The following is a 19,355-nucleotide window of genomic DNA, read 5'->3' on the forward strand; positions in this document are numbered from 1 at the left end:
TGGCGTTTATTCTGTGAAAAAATGCTGTGCAGCAGTTTGGGCCTTTTTGGGGGCAAAACAACCCAAAAACTCCCAGTGGATACTTAGCCTAAGGCTGGTGTTCCACAGTTTAAGAAAAAAAAACACTGCACATTTGTGGCAGTTTTTCCTTGTTTTTTATATATATATATATATATATTTTTTTTTTGCCAAAGTCAGGAATTGAAAAAAAATACAAAGAAATACTTGCTTTCTACATGGTCTACTTCTGGCTTTGCCTTTAAAAACTAGGCATGACACCAGCTTAAAGGTCGTTGTCTATATATAATTTGTAATTATAGGTTGTTATGTACTAGCCATCATGCCCCCTCCCATAGACATGAATGGAGGGGGCATGGCATGACGTCATGAATGCGGAAGCTGCAAGCTTCTGTGTTCTGGAGATCGCCCCGATCTAACATCTTATCCCCTATCCTATTTGGATAGAGGATAAGATGTTTAGAGTGGTGTACCCCCTTTAATGTTCTGGTTTTGCATATAAAGGAGGTGTTTCAATTCATCTGGTTCACCAACCAAATCACCTTCAGCAAAAAGAACCCTAAACTGCTAAGAGGCTAAGGCTAAGTTTACATTATTAATAGAAGCTCTGATAGAGAGCTCCATTCGCTGATTCCTTTAAATTGGTGGGGCTTTTGCAGAGAAAAAAAATCTTGCATGTCAGGTTTTTTTCTCCAATAAAATCCTGAAAAATAATGGATATCTAACGGAACTTCAACGGGCACCTCATTCAAGAGGAATGGGGCCTATCACAATCCTTTGGTGTCTGGAGCCACATCCTCTATCCAGCTCCGGAACCTGCCTTTCATATCCGTTCAGTTAGGGTCTGTTCATATAGCTGAACAGATCCTATTTAAAGGGTTACTGCGTTCCCCGGCGTCCGGAACATTGAGTTCCTGAACACTGTGTGCGGGCTTACGTGTTCACGCCCTCCCCCTCGAGACGTCACGCCCCGTCATGTGACCTCACGTCCCGTCCCCTCAATGCAAGTCTATGGGAGGGGGTGTGCCGGCCGCCACGCCCCTTTCCAATAGACTTTCATTGAGGGGGCAGGCCGTGACGTCACGAGGGGGCGGACGTGAACACGAAAGCCCGCACACAGCGTTTAGGAACTCAATGTGAACATGTGAATGTGTTTTTTTTAGAGAAATATTGCCATAAGGAGAAAGTGATTTACCATATAATCACAATGAAGTTGTTTTATGAAGATATGAAGTTTTTAGGCTGTTCATAAATTTTTACTGCTTTTTTGGCCATATTTTTGCATCATTTTTCCATCGTCGCTATGAAAATGACATGTTTGCATCTTGAGCAATTTTGGTAGGTAACACAATAACACAGAACACAAGACCAAAAAAAAATGCAACCTGTGATCACAGCCTCAGGAAAGGTGTATAACTACTATACAGTGGTCCCTCAACTTACAATGGCCTCAACATACAATAGTTTCAACATACAATGGTCTTTTCTGGACCATTGTAACTTGAAACCAGACTCAACATACAATTCTACGGACAGTCCAGATCTGTGAAACGTGTCAATGGCTGGAAGAACTGACCAATTAGAATGGGCATCCACTGGTAAAACACCTGTATTACTGAAGCATATGCACTGAATTCCTGTCTGGTAGCACTTCCCTACAGTACAGGGAGGTATAACACCTTCTGTACTACTCCTAAAGAGTACCTGCCACCAAAAGAACTTTTCAAAACTAACTCAGGCTATGTTTCCTAACTACTCCTAACACCCCTACCACTGTTAAAAAAAAAATCAAATCAGAGCTTTAACCCCTTAACGACAATGGACGTAAATGTACGTCATGGTGACGTGGTACTTCACGCACCATGACGTACATTTACGTGCCGACATGATCGCGAGCACCGGAGCTGTGCTCGCGTCATGCCCGGCAGGTCCCGGCTGCTATCAGCAGCCAGGGACCCGCCGCTAATGGCGGACATCCGCGATCGCGCGGATGTCCACCATTAACCCCTCCATTGCGGTACTTTGAACGGATGATCGGATCGCCCGTGGTGCTGCCGTGGGGATCCGATCATCCAGCATGGTGGCCGGAGGTCCCCTCACCTTGCTCCGGCCGTCTCCCGGGGTCTTCTGCTCTGATCTGAGATCGAGCAGACCAGAGCAGAAGATCACCGATAATACTGAGCAGTGCTGCGTCCTATGCATAGCACTGCACAGTATTAGCAATCAATTGATTGCAATGAATAGTCCCCTATGGGGACATAAAAAGTGTTAAAAAAAAAAAAAGTAAAAGAATTTGAAATAAAAAAGTAAAAAAATTTGAAAAATCCCCTCCCCCAATAAAAAAGTAAAACGGCCGTTTTTCCAATTTTACCCCCAAAAAGCGTAGAAAAATAATTAATACACATATTTGGTATCGCTGCGTGCTTAAAAGTCTGAACTATTAAAATATATTGTTAATCATCCCATAGGGTGAACGGCGTAAACGTAATTATTTTTTTTTTAAAGTCCAAAATTGCAGCTTTTTTGTCACATTTTATTCCCAAAAGAAATTTAGAAAAAATTTATAAAAAGTAAAACCTAAGCAAAAATGATACTGATAAAAACTACAGATCATGGCGCAAATAATGAGCCCTCATATCGCCCCATATACGGAAAAATGAGAAAGTTATAGGTAGTCAAAATAGGGCAATTTCAAACATACTAATTTTGTTAAAATGGTTTGACATTTTTTTTAAGCGGTACAATTATAGAAAATAATATAATCATGGGTATCATTTTAATCGTATTGACCCACAGAATAAAGAAAACATGTCATTTTTACCGGAAAGTGTACAGCGTGAAAACAAAACCTTCCAAAATTTGCTAAATTGCGGTTTTCTTTTCAATTTTCCCACATAAATAATATTTGTTTGGTTGCGCCGTACATTTTATGGTAAAATAAGTGATGTAATTACAAAGTACAATTGGTGATGCAAAAAACAAGCCCTCATATGGGTCTGTGGATGGAAATATAAGAGAGTTATGATTTTTAGAAGGCGAGGAGGAAAAAAACGAAAATGCAAAAATAAAATTGGTCTGGTCCTTAAGGCCAAAATGGGCCTGGTCCTTAAGGGGTTAAAAAGCTGTGTATCATACCTTCATTATTGCTCACATAGTCCAATCTCCTAGCAGGAGAAAGTCTGTGTTTCCCAGCAGGCATGACATCACTGAAGCCTGCTGGGGGACCACTTCTGCCCTCACATTGTTGCACTGCTGTGATGAATAGAAGACCTCAAGCTTTGTGCAGCAGCTTTCAGTCTGTATATCTTTCAGTGAGGCTCTTTGCAGCTTTCATTCTGTGCAGCTGTCAGTGTTGCTCTTTGCAGCTGTCAATCAAGCTCAGTGCAGTTTCAGTGCAGTTTCTACACTTCCTTAGTTTGGTCTCCTGCCATTACAAGCAGGAGACCAAAATCTGAGATTCTGACCAGACGGAATGTGTTCTGGCCAAGAAGGAAGACCCCTGGTGGGCAGAAGTATACAGAAGAAAAACTAACATAAAACTTTGTTTTAGTTTTTTTAATGGAAGCCAATTACAAAAGTTATTTATTTGGCATAAGGAATCAAATATTAAAAAATGTTTAATCACAGTGCCCATTTAACCTATGCCACAGTTAGCTGCTCCTTTGGACACCAAGTAAGGGTGGCTCCATTTTACTTTTTAGGGCACTGTGTGTACTGTGCATGACCCTGAAGAAGCTCCTGTCCTCTACATAGACATTGATTTACAACTTCCAGCAGATCTTTCTTACTTTTATATGTAAGGACTTGCTTTATCTGTATTAGTTATCTACTTATTTTTGTTTAATGCTCACTTTTTCCTTTTTTGGATGACATTTTGGTGACTTCGGAACCAATTACCAGGTGTCAGGCCCAAGGCCTGATTATGGAAACATACATTTGTTTTATAATTGCAACTATGTATAAACTAAGACCTGGGGGTGAGGGGTCATTCAGACGGTGTATCCTGTGTTTTTTGTGAATTGCATTTTATTGGGGGGGGGGTTTGGCTGTGTGTTTACATCTCCTTTGAAGTCATGCACACTGGTCCCATCATATAATCAACCAGATAAGAGGGCCAGGCAGAGAGATGCCCCCCTGGTGGGATCAGAGGGGAGGGGGGAATGGAGTCTCCCTCCAAAAAGGAGGTATATAATATTTAACAATGCTGTGCAACAAGCTGACAAGAGCTGGACTCTGACTCTCTCATGGACTGATACCATCATGCTGTAAGAACTTCATCTTTTGTTTTCTGAACTTGCCTTGCTAAACTCTTTCATATTTTTGTAACTGTATGTCATTTGTTTCTGTATTTTTATATAGTCAGCCCTGTGATACCTTTTATCAGATTAAATGTTTAATTAATCAGCTCTGGTCTTTGATCTTTAAATATATGAGCTCACCTTTCTGAAGGAGGCTCTGGTAAAACACGTTTATCTAAGGGTTAATTTGGTGACTTGCTGGGACTAGTAGTGGATACCCAGAGGTCTGGTGGCTTTAACCCTTGCACTATCACACTCTCTCTAGCGTCTTGGCTGGACCGAAAGGGTGTAATCGTGACACCAGGTTTTCATAGAGTTATGGTCTCAACATACAATGGTTTCAACATACAGTGGTCATCCTGGAACCAATTAATATTGTAACTTGAGGGACCACTGTATATCCTCAGCCCAAAGAGATAGGAGCAACATCATACAGATAGGGAGGGGGTCAGTGAGCTGCCAGAAGAGTCTGAGAGATGATGATGTCATCCTGTAGATCACAGGAAGTCAGCTGACCTAGGACTGATCGCTTCCTCTGACATATTAAGCACTGTGATTTTCTCTGGGTGAGACTTGTGATCACATGACCCAGTTACTCAGCTTTCATTTTCATTACCAGAGTAATACGAGAAATAAAAAACTGAGCTGTGAAAATCTTAAAGGGTACCTTTCATCCAAAAAACTTTTGATATATTATAGATTAATGTATGCATAATAACTTTACAATTGCATGTTATTAAAAAATATGCTTCTTTCTATTTAATTTTCCACTTTGAAAAAATGACCACTAGGGGTCTCCCTACCAGTCCTTTTTTTTATAGATTTCAGACTCATGCAGGAGTCCTAAATCTCAGACTGCAGCCAGGACACAGAAAAAATCCCTGGCAGTGAGCAGTGGTGAGCTTGTCTTTGTTCCGGCTGCAGTCTGCGATTTCGGACTCCTGCATGAGTCTGAAATCTATAAAAAAAAAAAGGACTGGTAGGGAGACCCCTAGTGTTCATTTTTTCAAAGTGGAAAATTAAATAGAAAGAAGCATATTTTTTAATAACATGCAATTGGAAAGTTATTCTGCATACATTAATCTATAATATATCAAAAGTTTTTTTGATGAAAGGTACCCTTTAATGTAAAACAGCTTAATAAATCCCCCCCAAAGTGTTTGCACTTGCCCTTTTCCTATGAATATAGTCTAGTCAAGATAAGTTTTTTGGTCAGAAAACAGGGAAAGTGAAGGCTTATCAAAAGCTAGAAGTTAAAGGGAATGTGTCACCTAGATTTTGTTTTACCGATTAGAGACAGATACTGAAACATGTCCTTTTACCTAATGTTTCTATTTATTGATTGTAATTTTTCTAATATTATTTTTAGTACATTGTTATGGGGACGGCCGTATTGCCTAATCTATTTTTAACGGCATGTCCATGGACAAAGAAACAATAGTCTGGCCCAGACCCAATTGACATGAATGGAAATATGGTCACTTATCATGCTACAAGTTAGGATCCACTCTAATTCAAGAAATATACACTGATACATTCCTATCAGAGAAAAACAGGAAAATGAAAGTTAAAAAAAATGTTTTCCTGCTTTCCTTTGCTTAAATATATGGACTGAAATACTGCTTGTGAATGCACTGTGGGAGTAATTCACTGTTGGAAATGCATTTAGTTACTGCAGTACATATGGACATTGTACATTTAAAGGGGTATTCCAGGGAAAATTTTATTTTTTTTTTTTAATCAACTGGCTCCAGAAAGTTAAACAGATTTGTAAATTTCTTCTATTAAAAAATCTTAATCCTTTCAATAATTATCAGCTGCTGAAGTTGAGTTGTTGTTTTCTGTCTGGCAACAGTGCTCTCTGCTGACATATCTGCTTGTCTCGGGAACTGAGTAGAAGAGGTTTGCTATGGGGATTTGTTTCTAAACTGGGCGGTCCCTGAGACACGTGTCATCAGAGAGCACTTAGACAGAAAAGAACAACTCAACTTCAGCAGCTCATAAGTATTGAAAGGATTAATATTTTTTGATAGAAGTAATTTACAAATCTGTTTAACTTTCTGGAGCCAGTTGATATAAAAAAAAAAAAAAGTTTTTCCCTGGATAACCCCTTTAATGTGGTGACATAGGTTGATCTCCATAAGGGCTTCACAGACCCATAAGTACTACATGTCTCTACAATGAAGAATTATTTAGTAATACAGCATGTAGTGGAGCATTCCTCATTTTCCATAGAGTTTTCTATAGATTCACAAGAAAAACCTTTGTATGCCTCCATATAAAACTGCAGGCACAAATCTGTACAACATAGTTCTAGATCAGTCCATTATATCTAAGAGAGCTGCCTGTGTCATCCTCAGTATTTAGCTGGTGTTGCTATATTCACAAAAAGTGGTCATGAAATAGCAAATAATTATTCATTTGGGAATCTAAAGGACAATCTATAAAATATTTGCATTTGGAATGTACTATTTTCTCTGAAGCTATTGTGTTTTTTTCTCGTAGTGTTGGTCACTTAAACAGTGTGCTTTTTTGGGTTAGGAAAAACAACACAGCTGTAAAATGCACAAAAAAAGTTATCCAACATGTTTAGGGGCAGTGCAACAGTGCTAGACAGCAGACTGTCAGGAAGTCCCCAATGACTCCTTTATTCCTCTGGGAGATAAGCTGTTGGCCGACTGCCCATGTGTATGGGAAATTCAGGAGAAACAGCTGTGTGGCCAGCTTAGGGCTCACTGTGTTAAACCTGTTCATCCTGTTGTTGTTTTTGTCATTTATTTAGCATTTCGCTCTATTTATCTCTGCATTAAAGGAGTAGTCCAGTGGTGACTCAGTGGTGAACAACTTATCCCCTATCTTAAGGATAGGGGATAAGTTGCAGATCGCGGGGGGTCCGACCGCTGGGGCCCCCTGCGATCTCCTGTACGGAGCCCCGACAGCCCGCGGGAAGGGGGCGTGTCGACCTCCGCACGAGGCGGCGGTCGACACGCCCCCTCAATACAACTCTATGGCAGAGCCGAAGCGCTGCCTTCGGCAATCTCCGGATCTGCCATAGAGATGTATTGAGGGGGCGTGTCGGCCGCTGCTTCGTGCGGGGGTCGACACCCGCTATCTGGGCGGATAGCCGGGGCCCCGTACAGAGAGATTGCAGGGGGCCCCAGCGGTCGGACCCCCCGCAATCTCAAACTTATCCCCTATCCTTAGGATAGGGGATAAGTTTTTCACCACTGGACTATCCCTTTAAGGACTATGCGAAAATAGAAATCTATAGCAATACGATACTGCTTTTGATGCTGCCAGTTCAACATTCTGGAAGCTGAGAAGTGTATGAAGGCAATAGCTTATTTACTGCTTAATATATACATTTTTTTTTAGAACTAAAGAATGTTTTCATGTCTGATTTCACTAAAATAGACCAAGCTTGTTAACAAAATATCAGGTCTAAGTTTAGAACTATTTGATGATACTCTTAACTTGTGAACAGTTTCTAAATGTCAGATTACACAAAACAGACCTTACATCCCAAGTATGCCAATCAGAAGTCATCTACATGTCTCTAATTGGGCGTCAAAGATATTTTTAACTCTCTTAAGGTAAGAGTAATTCTAAAGGCCAAAGAATGCTTAAAGGGATATTCCAGCTCTAAAAAAAAACTAATCATGTTCCATTGATTGTCCATGGGAATGCTGGAGATACCAAACTCGCTAGCGTATCTCCCATAGAGAATGAATCAAGTGCATGCCGATCCACTGCTCCATTTAGCGGGGAGAGTCAGAGCTCCGTTCTAAAGATTGCAGTGGGTCCCAGAGATTGGACCCCCTGTGATCAGACGCTTATGCCATATTCTTTGGAAAGTAGATACATTTTATAGGTCTGGAATACCCTTTAAATAAAGAAAGTATTGTATAACACATACCATGGTCAATGAGAAATCTGCTACATATCAAACTGCCTCTCACAGCATCTCTGGCATTGGTGACCCAGATCAATTTCATACTGTATTTATCAGTTCTATAAAACATAGAAGATTGATGGCAGAAAAAGATTACCTGGTCCGTCTGTTCTAACCTTATAGTATTTCTTAGAAAGATCCCAAGGCGAGGCATCATATTACTCTTGTAACACCCTGTCAGAGGTGTAATAGGAATCATAGCCAGAGTATAGGGAAAGGTCACAATTTGATATGAGCGAATTTTTCAAAAATTCGATTCGGCCGACCAAAAAATTTGGTTCGATACAAATTTATTTGCGGCAAATTTCTATTTAAAACGATTATTTCTGGGCTACAGAGAGCCTCAATAGGGGTGTAGAACACTTTGCCTGGCTATAACACACATAGTGAGTGTGCTGTGGTAGTGAAATAATACTGTTATTCAGTATGATATGCAGATTACAGGTATCGCTATTAGAATCACTGCAGCAGAGCGGCACAATGAAAGAGTCTGGATGTGACAGCAGGGTCAGGAGACCATATGGCATCTTAATTGAAGAGATTAAAGAGATTTTTTAAATGTCAATTGAAGAGTTTGAAGAGACTAACAAGTTTAATGCGCCAGCAGCATGGGGAGATCACATGGCGGCACAATGACAGAGCCTGTTATTTGGAATGAGCACATTTTTTATCCTTTTTTGAGGACCCATTGGAGGGCAAGTCTGGTGCCAGCAGCTGCGGTAATTCCAGCACCAAGTACTGGAAGTGTTAAGATTTTTAAGTAGAAGAAAATTACAAATCTGAAAAAAAAAATTCAAAACAACTGGTGGCAAAACATTATAATTTCAGAGTTCCCCTTGTTAAACAACCTCATTCAGGTTTATGGAACGGACTGTTGCAGAAATTTCTACAACTTAAGCTGCCCCCTTTTAAAATCCACCCTTGAAGACCTTTTCACATATAATACTACCTCTTTTTTTTATAGCACTTTTATCACAGATTTTAGTGTTTTTTGAAGTTTGCATTTTTTGCACTTGCATGTAATGCACATCATGTAGCAATGTTTGGCACTTCTCTGATCGCTGTTATAAGAGCCTTGTAGTTTGCAGACTTTGTTTAAAGACGTTTTATAATTTATGAAAAGTGACTTGTAAATTTCATAATCATAATCTTAATTTAACATTCTAATAGGATATAGATAAATAAACACTTATTTACATAAATAAAAAGCTACAGAGCTGTCTGGATTGGAGTGTGAATGTGGAAGATTCGTAGGATAGCTTGGATATAAAGAGTGCTGTAGAAGTGACACTAATGTGAAAAAATTCTTATATAGGTGTCCATAGCCATTAAATCATTTAATTAAAGTGCTGATATGACTCTAAGTAGGGTTTGTGTTTATAATGCGAAAGTGTCCAAAAGATTTTATCGTGTTTCCTTCAAGCTTCAGTTTTCGAGAACTTTTGTTAGAGCCTTTTGTACTTGAAGAGGTGACATTCACAACGTGGGCAAAAATGATCCACATCTTTCGTAGCGTTCATACAGAAGGGAATTAAGCAGCATCCAGCCACGAGCCCCAAAAACATAATTGCTATACATAAAAGCCAGTTAACCTCTTGGGGACCAAGGACGTACCTGTACGTAGTGTTGAGCGGCATATGCCATATTCGAATTTGCGAATATTCGCGAATATATGGACGAATATTCGTCATATATTCGCGAATATTCGCATATTCGTAATATTCTCGTTTTATTTTCGCATATGTGAACATACGCATATGCGAAAATTTACATATGCGAAAATTAGCATATACTAAAATTAGCATGAACGGAAATTCGCATATGCGAAAATTTGCATATGCAAATGTTCGCATATGCGTAAATTCGCACGCCTGTCTCATACAGTAGTATTAGAGCCTTCTTTACACTACACAAGCTGGAAGCAGAGAGGGGTGATCACTGTGATGTGTACGGTGAAAAAAATAAAAATAAAATGAATATTCGTAATTACGAATATATAGCGCTATATTCGGGAATATTCGCGAATTCGCGAATATGCGATATTCGCAAATAAAATTCGTATTGCGAATATTCGCGAGCAACACTACCTGTACGCCCTTAGCCTTCTCCCTTTCTATAACGTAGGGCCACCCTGTGGCCTCTCGTCATAGCGGGTGGGCACTGTCACCAACTTTATTTTTTGATATGTTGTAGTACTTATGTACTACAACATATCCCTAATATACTTTTATTATTATTATTTTTTTTTCATTAAAAAGGTTTAATTTACTTTTAAAAACCGTCCACTGAAAAAGGACTGATTTTGGAGTGGCAATCAGTCCTTTTTCAGTTAGGCTGCACTCGCTCCCTGCCTGTCAATCAGACAGGCGGGAGCGAGCGCATTGGCTCCCCGGCCACTGGCTGGGAGGCCACTCCTCCCGCACATCGCCGCCGCCTCGTTGCCGCTGTCCCTGCACGCCCGCTGCCGGACTCTGCAGTAACTGCAAGTGTAATGAGGGAACGGGCTAGTGCCGTAGCGGGGAGGGGGGGGAACGGGCTAGCAAAAAAAAAAATAGGATGGTGGGAGCTACCCTTTAAAGCTGATCGCCGCGGCTAAAGCAAAAATGCTCCCGGCAGCTCAGTCGGGCTGATCGGGACCATCGCGAGCAAGTCCTGATCAGCTAGGACGCAGCAGGAGGGTGCCTTACCTGCCTCCTGCACGTCCGTTCGCCGAATGAGAATGAGATCCAGACAGGAGCAGTCAAGCGCCGATAACACTGATCAATGCAAAGCTATGGCTTTGCAGTGATCAGTGTAAAAGATCAGTGTGTGCAGCGTTATAGCCCCCTACGGGAGCTATAACACTGCAAAAAAAAAGTTTGAATCACCCCCCTTTTCCCATTTAATAAAAAACAATGTAAATAAAAATAAACATATGTGGTATCGCCACGTGCGGAAATGTCCGAATTATAAAAAATATATTCTTAATTAAACCGCACGGTCAATGGCGTACGCGCAAAAAAATTCCAAAGTCCAAAATAGTGTATTTTTGGTCACTTTTTATATCATGAAAAAAATGAATAAAAAGTGATCAAAAAGTCTGATCAATACCGTGAAAAACTTCAGATCACGGCGCAAAAAATGAGCCCTCATACTGCCCCCTACGTGGAAAAATAAAAAAGTTATAGTGGTCAGAAAAGGTCAATTTTAAACATTTTTACGACAAAATCAAACCTATATAAGTAGGATATCATTTTGAACGTATGAACCTACAGGATAAAGATAAGGTGTCATTTTTACCGAAAAATTTACTGTGTAGAAACGGAAGCCTCCAAAAGTTACAAAATGCTGTTTTTTCTTCACTTTTGTTGCACAATTTTTTTTCCGTTTCGCCGTAGATTTTTGGGTAAAATGACTGATGTCATTACAGAGTAGAATTGGTGGCGCAAAAAAAAAAAAGCCATCATATGGATTTTTAGGTGAAAAATTGAAAGGGTTATGATTTTTAAAAGGTGAGCAAGAAAAAACTAAAGTGCAAAAATGGAAAAACCCTTGGTCCCCAAGGGGTTAAGAAGTCCAGAATGGAAGTTAACTCTTGTCACTACATTCTCATGGCATGAAGGACATGTTACAGGGCTTGGAGAATCAACCAGACACTTATCAATCGGATGTGTTCCGGTCTCCACAATCCAAACAGGAACCGGTTGGTGATAGATCACTTTAGGTTGACATGTAGTGACAATGTGAGAAATAGCTTGTGGATGTGTCATAGTGGGCACTGGCTGAAGGTAGTATTGTGGAGTAGACAAGTATGGAGTAATTTCTGGAGGCGGGTAGGCTGGAGGCTCATCATCCGTATTAGCTGTGCTTGGGATCTTCTGGTCAAACATTTTTTTAACATTTTGACTTTACATGTACATTCAGTTCCTCAAATGGAACCTTTCTAACTTGCAAGGCTTTAAGGAGGGAACGGCATAGGACAGAGGCAGTTGGAGGACAGAGACTGCTCCCGGGTCATGCCAACTGAGGGTTGAGTCTGAGGAACCCACCGACTGGTGACTGGGGTTGTCAGAAGTCACTTGGGATGAAGTGGTTAACCAATCAATGACGGCAGATGGGTTGCTGGTCGAGACACGACCGCTAGCTGATACCGGGAGCTCAGGCCTCTTCCTGCGACTCCTGCTGCTACGCGCCCCTAATCTGATGCGACATTGGCCTGCGCCTGATGAATATCCGGCTCTGCCACTCCTCTGTGCTCCTGACATACTTGTAGAACTGCTGAGTGCGTATATATTTCATTTATTTGCGGATAATAATCCCCAAAAAGGTTGCACCAGAAATAAGCGTAACTATCTAGAGCGTAAGTGTTTTAGTGCTTTTATACTAACTGCCCCCTATGACCTTTAACCAGAATAAATGTGGAATTGCTGAGTGAGTATATATTTCACTTATTTGCGGATAGTACGCCCCAAAAAGGTTGCACAAGAAATAAGCGTAACTAGTACATAAGTGATTTAGTGCTTTTACACTAACTGCAAACTATGACCTTTAACCAGAATAAACGTAGAACTGCTGAGCGCGTATGTATTTCACTTAATTGCGTATAATACGCCCCAAAAAGGTTGCACCAGAAATAAGCGTAACTATCTAGTGCGGAAGTCTTTTTAGTGCTTTTACACTAACTGCCCCCTATGAGCTTTAACCAGAAAAAAACGTTGAGCTGCTGAGTGCATATATATTTCACTTTTCTATTAAATTCGTAACGAATTCGGATTCATCCAATTCGATTAGCTCATCTCTAGTCACAATACACTGCAGTACATTAAATCCCATGTGTAAGTCCCCTAGAAGGGTTAAAAAAAGGTAAGAAAAAAAGTGAAATAGCTATTTTAAAATTTTTTATCCCACTCTTTTCCCAGTAATCATATAAAAATAAACATGATTGGTATTGCCACATCCGTAAAGTCCAAACTATTAAAATATCACATTATTAATCCCACCCAGAGAACGCTAGTGCCAGAATTGCTGTTTTTTTTGGGTTCCCACACTAACATTATAGCATCACTAATAGGTTGTAAGCCATCTTAGTGAACTACACGGGTGGGTTAGACTATACTCCCATTTAGAATAATTCGAGACTTGAGGTATTCTCAAAGGTCCTGGATTGCTCCATTTGGAGGGGTTAGAGGATTAGGCCATATTGTTAAGGATGGTTTGTTGAAAACTTTTACTGAAATGCAAATGGAGTTTGGGCTTACACGTATTGATAAATTAAGTGTCCATTGGGCCAAACAGAATAAAGAAATATTCATTATTACTTACAACAGTTTAGTAAAGCATTAAAAAAATAGGTAAAATACAAAAAAAAAAGCTATAGTAAATATTTATAGATTGCTGCAACACAAAGCCACTAAGCAATTAAAGGGAAGGCATATAGGAAAAGACATTTGGTGAAATAATTGGCACTTAAAGGGGTTATCCAGGAAAAAACTTTTTTTTTATATATATATATATCGACTGGCTCCATAAAATTTAACAGATTTGTAAATTACTTCTATTAAAAAATCTTAATCCTTTCAGTACTTATTAGCTGCTGAAGTTGAGTTGTTCTTTTCTGTCTAGCAAACCTCTTCTACTCTATGCAGTTCCCGAGACAAGCAGAGAGGTCAGCAGAGAGCACTGTTGCCAGACAGAAAAGAACAACTCAACTTCAGCAACTGATAATTATTGGAAGGATTAAGATTTTTTTTATAGAAGTAATTTACAAATCTAGAAGAAAAAAAAAAGAGGTTGTGCAGCTCACAATTAACTAGCCGAGGTAAGGAGGTTGTACACCTACAACTGCTGGAAATTTAAAACAATATTTTCAAACAATAACCAACCCCTCAAGACTAGTACCAGTTGCCTGATACATGGATGAGAAATAATATAAATAAATGGCTGGATTGTGCTTCAAATATAGGATACAATTTTATTAAAATATATAAAATGTCAATTAATGTAACTTAGCCTCATTGCACAGGGCCCTTGTGCCGAGGAAAAGAAATAGATTTACTTAGACATACACTTGCAATAAGAAATAAACACTGATATTTAATATTTCTACAAAAATATAGTAAAATATGTCACTTTCAATAGTCCGGCAACTGATAATCCAGAGATGTGTTAAAGTCCCGTAACTGATATAGAATCCTGATATATTGAAAGGAATGGGTGGGTTAATAGTTACCAGCTTGAATAGAGTCCCACTGTAACGTCACCTGAGGACAACTGAAGAGTTCCGCAATTTTCGGGTGGTGTGAAGACGCTGGCATGCGTCACCGCGGCGGTCTGCCTGCCACAGACCAGTGTGAATAATAGCCGCTCCCGTAATCTTTCGCTGTAGTTGGAATCTTAGCGGTGCAGACCTCTTGGTATTCTGTTGACGTGTGACGTCTCAGGCGCTTGGCAATGCCGCCTGGACGTGTAGACTTAGATGGTATTGCTGGTTTAACCCACAGTCGGTCCTTCAGAAGTGAATATAATATCGGTGATAAAATCATACACCTAGGTGCGTTTCAGGGCTCTTACAAGCAGAACACGGCCCTTTCCTCAGTAGGTATGTATGCCGCATACATACCTACTGAGGAAAGGGCAGTGTTCTGCCCTTTCCTCAGTGTTCTGCCCTTTCCTCAGTGTTTATTTCTTATTGCAAGTGTATGTCTAAGTAAATCTATTTCTTTTCCTCGGCACAAGGGCCCTGTGCAATGAGGCTAAGTTACATTAATTGACATTTTATATTTCCGGACGAAGGCTGTAACGTGCTGAAACGCGCGTTGGGGTGACGATGCCCCTTACCCTGCTGACTAGTTGCTGCTATTCTTGTTACTGTATTGAATACTTTGATATAGGTTGGTATACACCTTGTTTAGCACTTTATGCGCTGTTGCACATTGTTTTGCACTGATCCCCTTATATATAATTGTGTGTGTGTGTGTGGGGGGGGGGTGTTATTATATCCCCATTCAGGCCATACCTAGTGCAATAGACCTATTATTAATTGCGTTGACCTTCCTTTTAAGCCCTTACTGTGGTGTTCCTTTTTTACCATATGTCAGCAGAGGTTTCGGTGCAGTGTTCTAGTGTTCCCATGTTTTGCGATTCCTCCTTTGCAATTATGTTTTTATCAATTGTTATTTAATAAAGATTATCATGGTTTACTTATGAAGGACTCCATTTTAAATTTTTGGGTTTTTGTGTGATATAGGAGTCTAGATTACCCTACTTTACTTTACATGGGGTTGCTACTATAGTGGCTAGTGTTTAGGTTTTTTAGCCCTCACTACCTTCCCTCCCCCTAATAAGTATTGTGTTTGCTTAATTAAATTCTGGAAAGGGTGGGAAGTGAATAATATGAATATAAATCCTTGACATTTCTTCTTCTTTTTTTCCCAACATATTAAATAGTATATTAAATCTTTCTACAGAAAAGTATGGCTCTTGGAAGGCAGGGATGAATAAAATGTGCCAAAAGTAAAAGTGAAGGGAAGAGGTTTGCATAAAGTTTGTGACAAGCGTCTACTACTCTTTCAGTAAAATAATATTTTCTGACATTGTTTTTTACCTTCCCCGCAACTAACCTCAGATTTTGTCCCCTTATTTTGTTATTAGAGATAGAGATAAGTTTTTTTTTTTCTTAGGCAATGGTTGATGGGCAAAGTATGCACATTTGCTCTGATTGCCTTGGCCTGTCCCATCTAATAAATATTCATTTACCCCTCCTTCGGTTTCTACGGGATTGGCTGAGCAGCATTGACTATGCAATAGCTGCTTCAGCCAATGACAGCAGCCCCAGTGCACCTCCATTCTCCCCCCTCGGCAGGGGAGAGCGTGCTATCCACCAATGCTCTCCCCTGCTTCAGTGCTGAAAAACTGTGGGGGAAATTGTGGATGTAGCAGAACGAGGGAGAGCGGGAGGGAGAGGGACGTGTGGGCGTGGTTGCATAAATGAGGATGGTGGAGAAGGGAGGCAGTGTGGGCTGTGCTAGTGCCATGGGGACGCGAAAGGCACTATGGGACTTTTAGTATAGACCGGATGACAGAGAGCTCCATGAACGGATTTTCGAGTGTTGGTTGCGGGCGAACGGAACAAGCTATTTTCATGGGGACAAGGTCGTCATGATGGTGAGCAGATGTACTTTAATATGAGCTTTTTTATTTTTATGGGGTTTGGTGCATGGGATTTCTTCTTTAATGTAACATGTGGTATGAAATATAGTGTAGTTATTGGGTGCTGCTGCCTAGCCTGCGCTGTGTTACAGAACATTGTATATATGTTATGACTATTGATTGTTATTAAAGTTATTATTAATTTTTAAAAAAATACAGAATTTAATTGTTTTTCACAAATAACTTTCCATTATTTTACTTGTAGGCCTTTCTACAGTCTGTATCTGTGACATCTGTAAAAGCAGCAATTGAAGAGGGCTTAAAGAAAAATATAATATCGATTAATAAAAGTTATGGAAGTATAATGGTTGAAATTTGGGATGGCCATTATTTTGATGGTGAACATCTCCCTTTACCAGTAAGAGTTTTTTTTACAATCAGTTATCTAATAAAAAATTTCCATTAATATCTTATTATTTGTATAAATAGCACATTCTTATGTTAGAACTTGACAACTATACAGGGATAAGCAGGGTTAGTATCTCTTCCTGAATAAGAATTCTGTCACAGATTACAGTGGTAGGAAGCTTCTTCTGCTGTGTGAAACACTGATACACAGTACTCCCTCTACAACCTAGTGGTTGTTTAGCACCTACAGGGTGTATTGTACAGTATTGGGCTCAGATGCTGCAGAAGTTCCATTTGCAATGTATGAGTGTGTTTTATATGAATCAATAATGGCCCATATACAATATGTTTTAGGTCCTCATTCCAGCTGCCAAAAAAGGGATGCTGACGTGCAGCCAGACATGTTGCTAATGGGTGAATAGAACACATAATTGAGTCTTACACACACAGTATATGGACTAGTTACAATTAAATTACATTTGGCCCATTGAATTCTATGGCCCGTAAGTAACATGTCAGGCAGTATGTCGGCATCCCTTTTTGATAACACAATGGAGAGTGTAAAACGTAATGTGTAATGGAGCCTAACACAAGGTGAGTAACAAATTATGTTTTTCTTTGGAAAAGAAAGATTTGCAGTAGCTTAGTTTTGTATTGTAAGAAATAATGTTCCCCTTCTATAAATTGTAAAGAACATAAGGAGTTATGCATTCAGCCTGCAGCCTTGTACACTTCATTGAAATCTTCACCATAATATACAGTTTGAGATGGATTTTAACATGCTGGATATCAAATAAAGCTAAATATTTTCTTTAAAAACATTGTTACAAAATTCACAAAGTTACACACCCAAATAAACACACAGTTTGCCATCAGTTAAATATCTTTACCTTCAGGTAAAATAAAGTAAGAAACATAGGAAGTAATGTAAGTGTTGTAGATCCTCGCTGACAAAAATAAATGAATATGATCTAAAAAGATGACCATAAATATGTTACATTTAATACCCATTAAAAGATCTGTCTAATTTTACACAACCACTATCCAAATAACTTTTTAGCACATATCAGTGCCATAAAAGGAGTTTTCTCCCTTATGACCTTCCACCAATAACTAGAGAACAATCCAGAAAACATACATGTCTGTGTTATTCACAACTTATATGTCATTTGTCTTTATTCAATGGGTTCAGACGTGGCTGTAATGCTTAGTGCTCATTTTTCTAAGCATAAATTTCTATATAATGGTAATTTACCTTATGTCAAATTTGGTCCCTGATGAGTTGTGGTAACTGATCTCTAAGTACACTGCTCATTCTTAGAGAGAGAGACACATAGATAAATGGGCACAGCTTACCTATGTTTACACACACACACACACTGTATAAAACACACACACACACACACACACACACACACACACACATACAGTGCATAGTGAAAGTATTCGGCCCCCTTGAACTTTTCAACCTTTTGCCACATTTCTGGCTTCAAACATAAAGATATAAAACTGTAATTTTTTTTTTTTTTTGAAGAATCAACAACAAGTGGGATACAATCATGAAGTGGAACAAAATTTATTGGATATTTCAAAAAATTTTAACAAATAAAAAACAGAAAAATTGGGCGTGCAAAATGATTCAGCCCCTTAAGTTAATACTTTGTAGCTCTACCTTTTGCTGCAATTACAGGTACGTCGCTTGGGGTATGTCTCTATCAGTTTTGCACATCGAGAGACTGAAATTTTTGCCCATTCCTCCTTGCAAAACAGCTCGAGGTCAGTGAGGTTGGAGGGAGACCGTTTGTGAATAGCAGTTTTCAGTTCTTTCCACAGATTCTCGATTGGATTCAGGTCTGGACTTTGGCTTGGGCCATTCTAACACCATGTTTATTTGTGAACCATTCCATGTCTTGTTGGAAGACAAATCTCCGTCCCAGTCTCAAGTCTTTTGCAGACTCCATTAGGTTTTCTTCCAGAATGGTACTGTATTTGGCTCCATCCATTTTCCCATCAATTTTAACCATCTTCCCTGTCCCTGCTGAAGAAAAGCCCAAACCATGATTCTGCCCCCACCATGTTTGACAGAGGGGACGGTGTGTTCAGGGTGATGAGCTGTGTTGCTTTTACGCTAAACATAATGTTTTGCATTGTTGCCAATAAGTTCGATTTTGGTTACATCAGACCAGAGCAACTTCTTCCACAAATTTGGTGTGTCTCCCAGGTGGCTTGTGGCAAACTTTAAACAACACTTTTTATGGATATCTTTAAGAAATGGCTTTCTTCTTGCCACTCTTCCATAAAGGCCAGATTTGTGCAGTATATGACTGATTTTTGTCCTATGGACAGAGTCTCCCACCTCAGCTGTAGATCTCTGCAGTTCATCCAGAGTGATCATGAGCCTCTTGGCTGCATCTCTGATCAGTCTTTTCCTTGTATGAGCTGAAAGTTTAGAGGGATGGCCAGGTCTTCTTAGATTTGCAGTGGTCTGATACTCCTTCCATTTCAATATTATTGCTTGCACAGTGCTCCTTGGAATGTTTAAAGCTTGGTAA

General features: G+C 39.6%; 1 protein-coding gene across 5 annotated transcripts in view; it reads left to right on the forward strand.

The window, feature by feature from the left end:
- LOC130355880 (uncharacterized) overlaps positions 1 to 19,355 on the forward strand; it is a 501,680-nt gene that overhangs the window by 452,735 nt on the left and 29,590 nt on the right. For 4 of the 5 annotated variants that reach the window (XM_056556685.1, XM_056556686.1, XM_056556687.1 and 1 more), the window contains exon 28: positions 16,661 to 16,813. In XM_056556685.1, coding sequence (XP_056412660.1) covers positions 16,661 to 16,813 — 153 coding nt within the window. The remainder of the gene's footprint in view (positions 1 to 16,660; positions 16,814 to 19,355) is intronic. The other variant, XM_056556690.1, reaches the window with a different exon arrangement.

The sequence above is a fragment of the Hyla sarda genome, chromosome 2 (assembly GCF_029499605.1).
Source record: "Hyla sarda isolate aHylSar1 chromosome 2, aHylSar1.hap1, whole genome shotgun sequence".
Lineage (NCBI taxonomy): Eukaryota > Metazoa > Chordata > Amphibia > Anura > Hylidae > Hyla > Hyla sarda.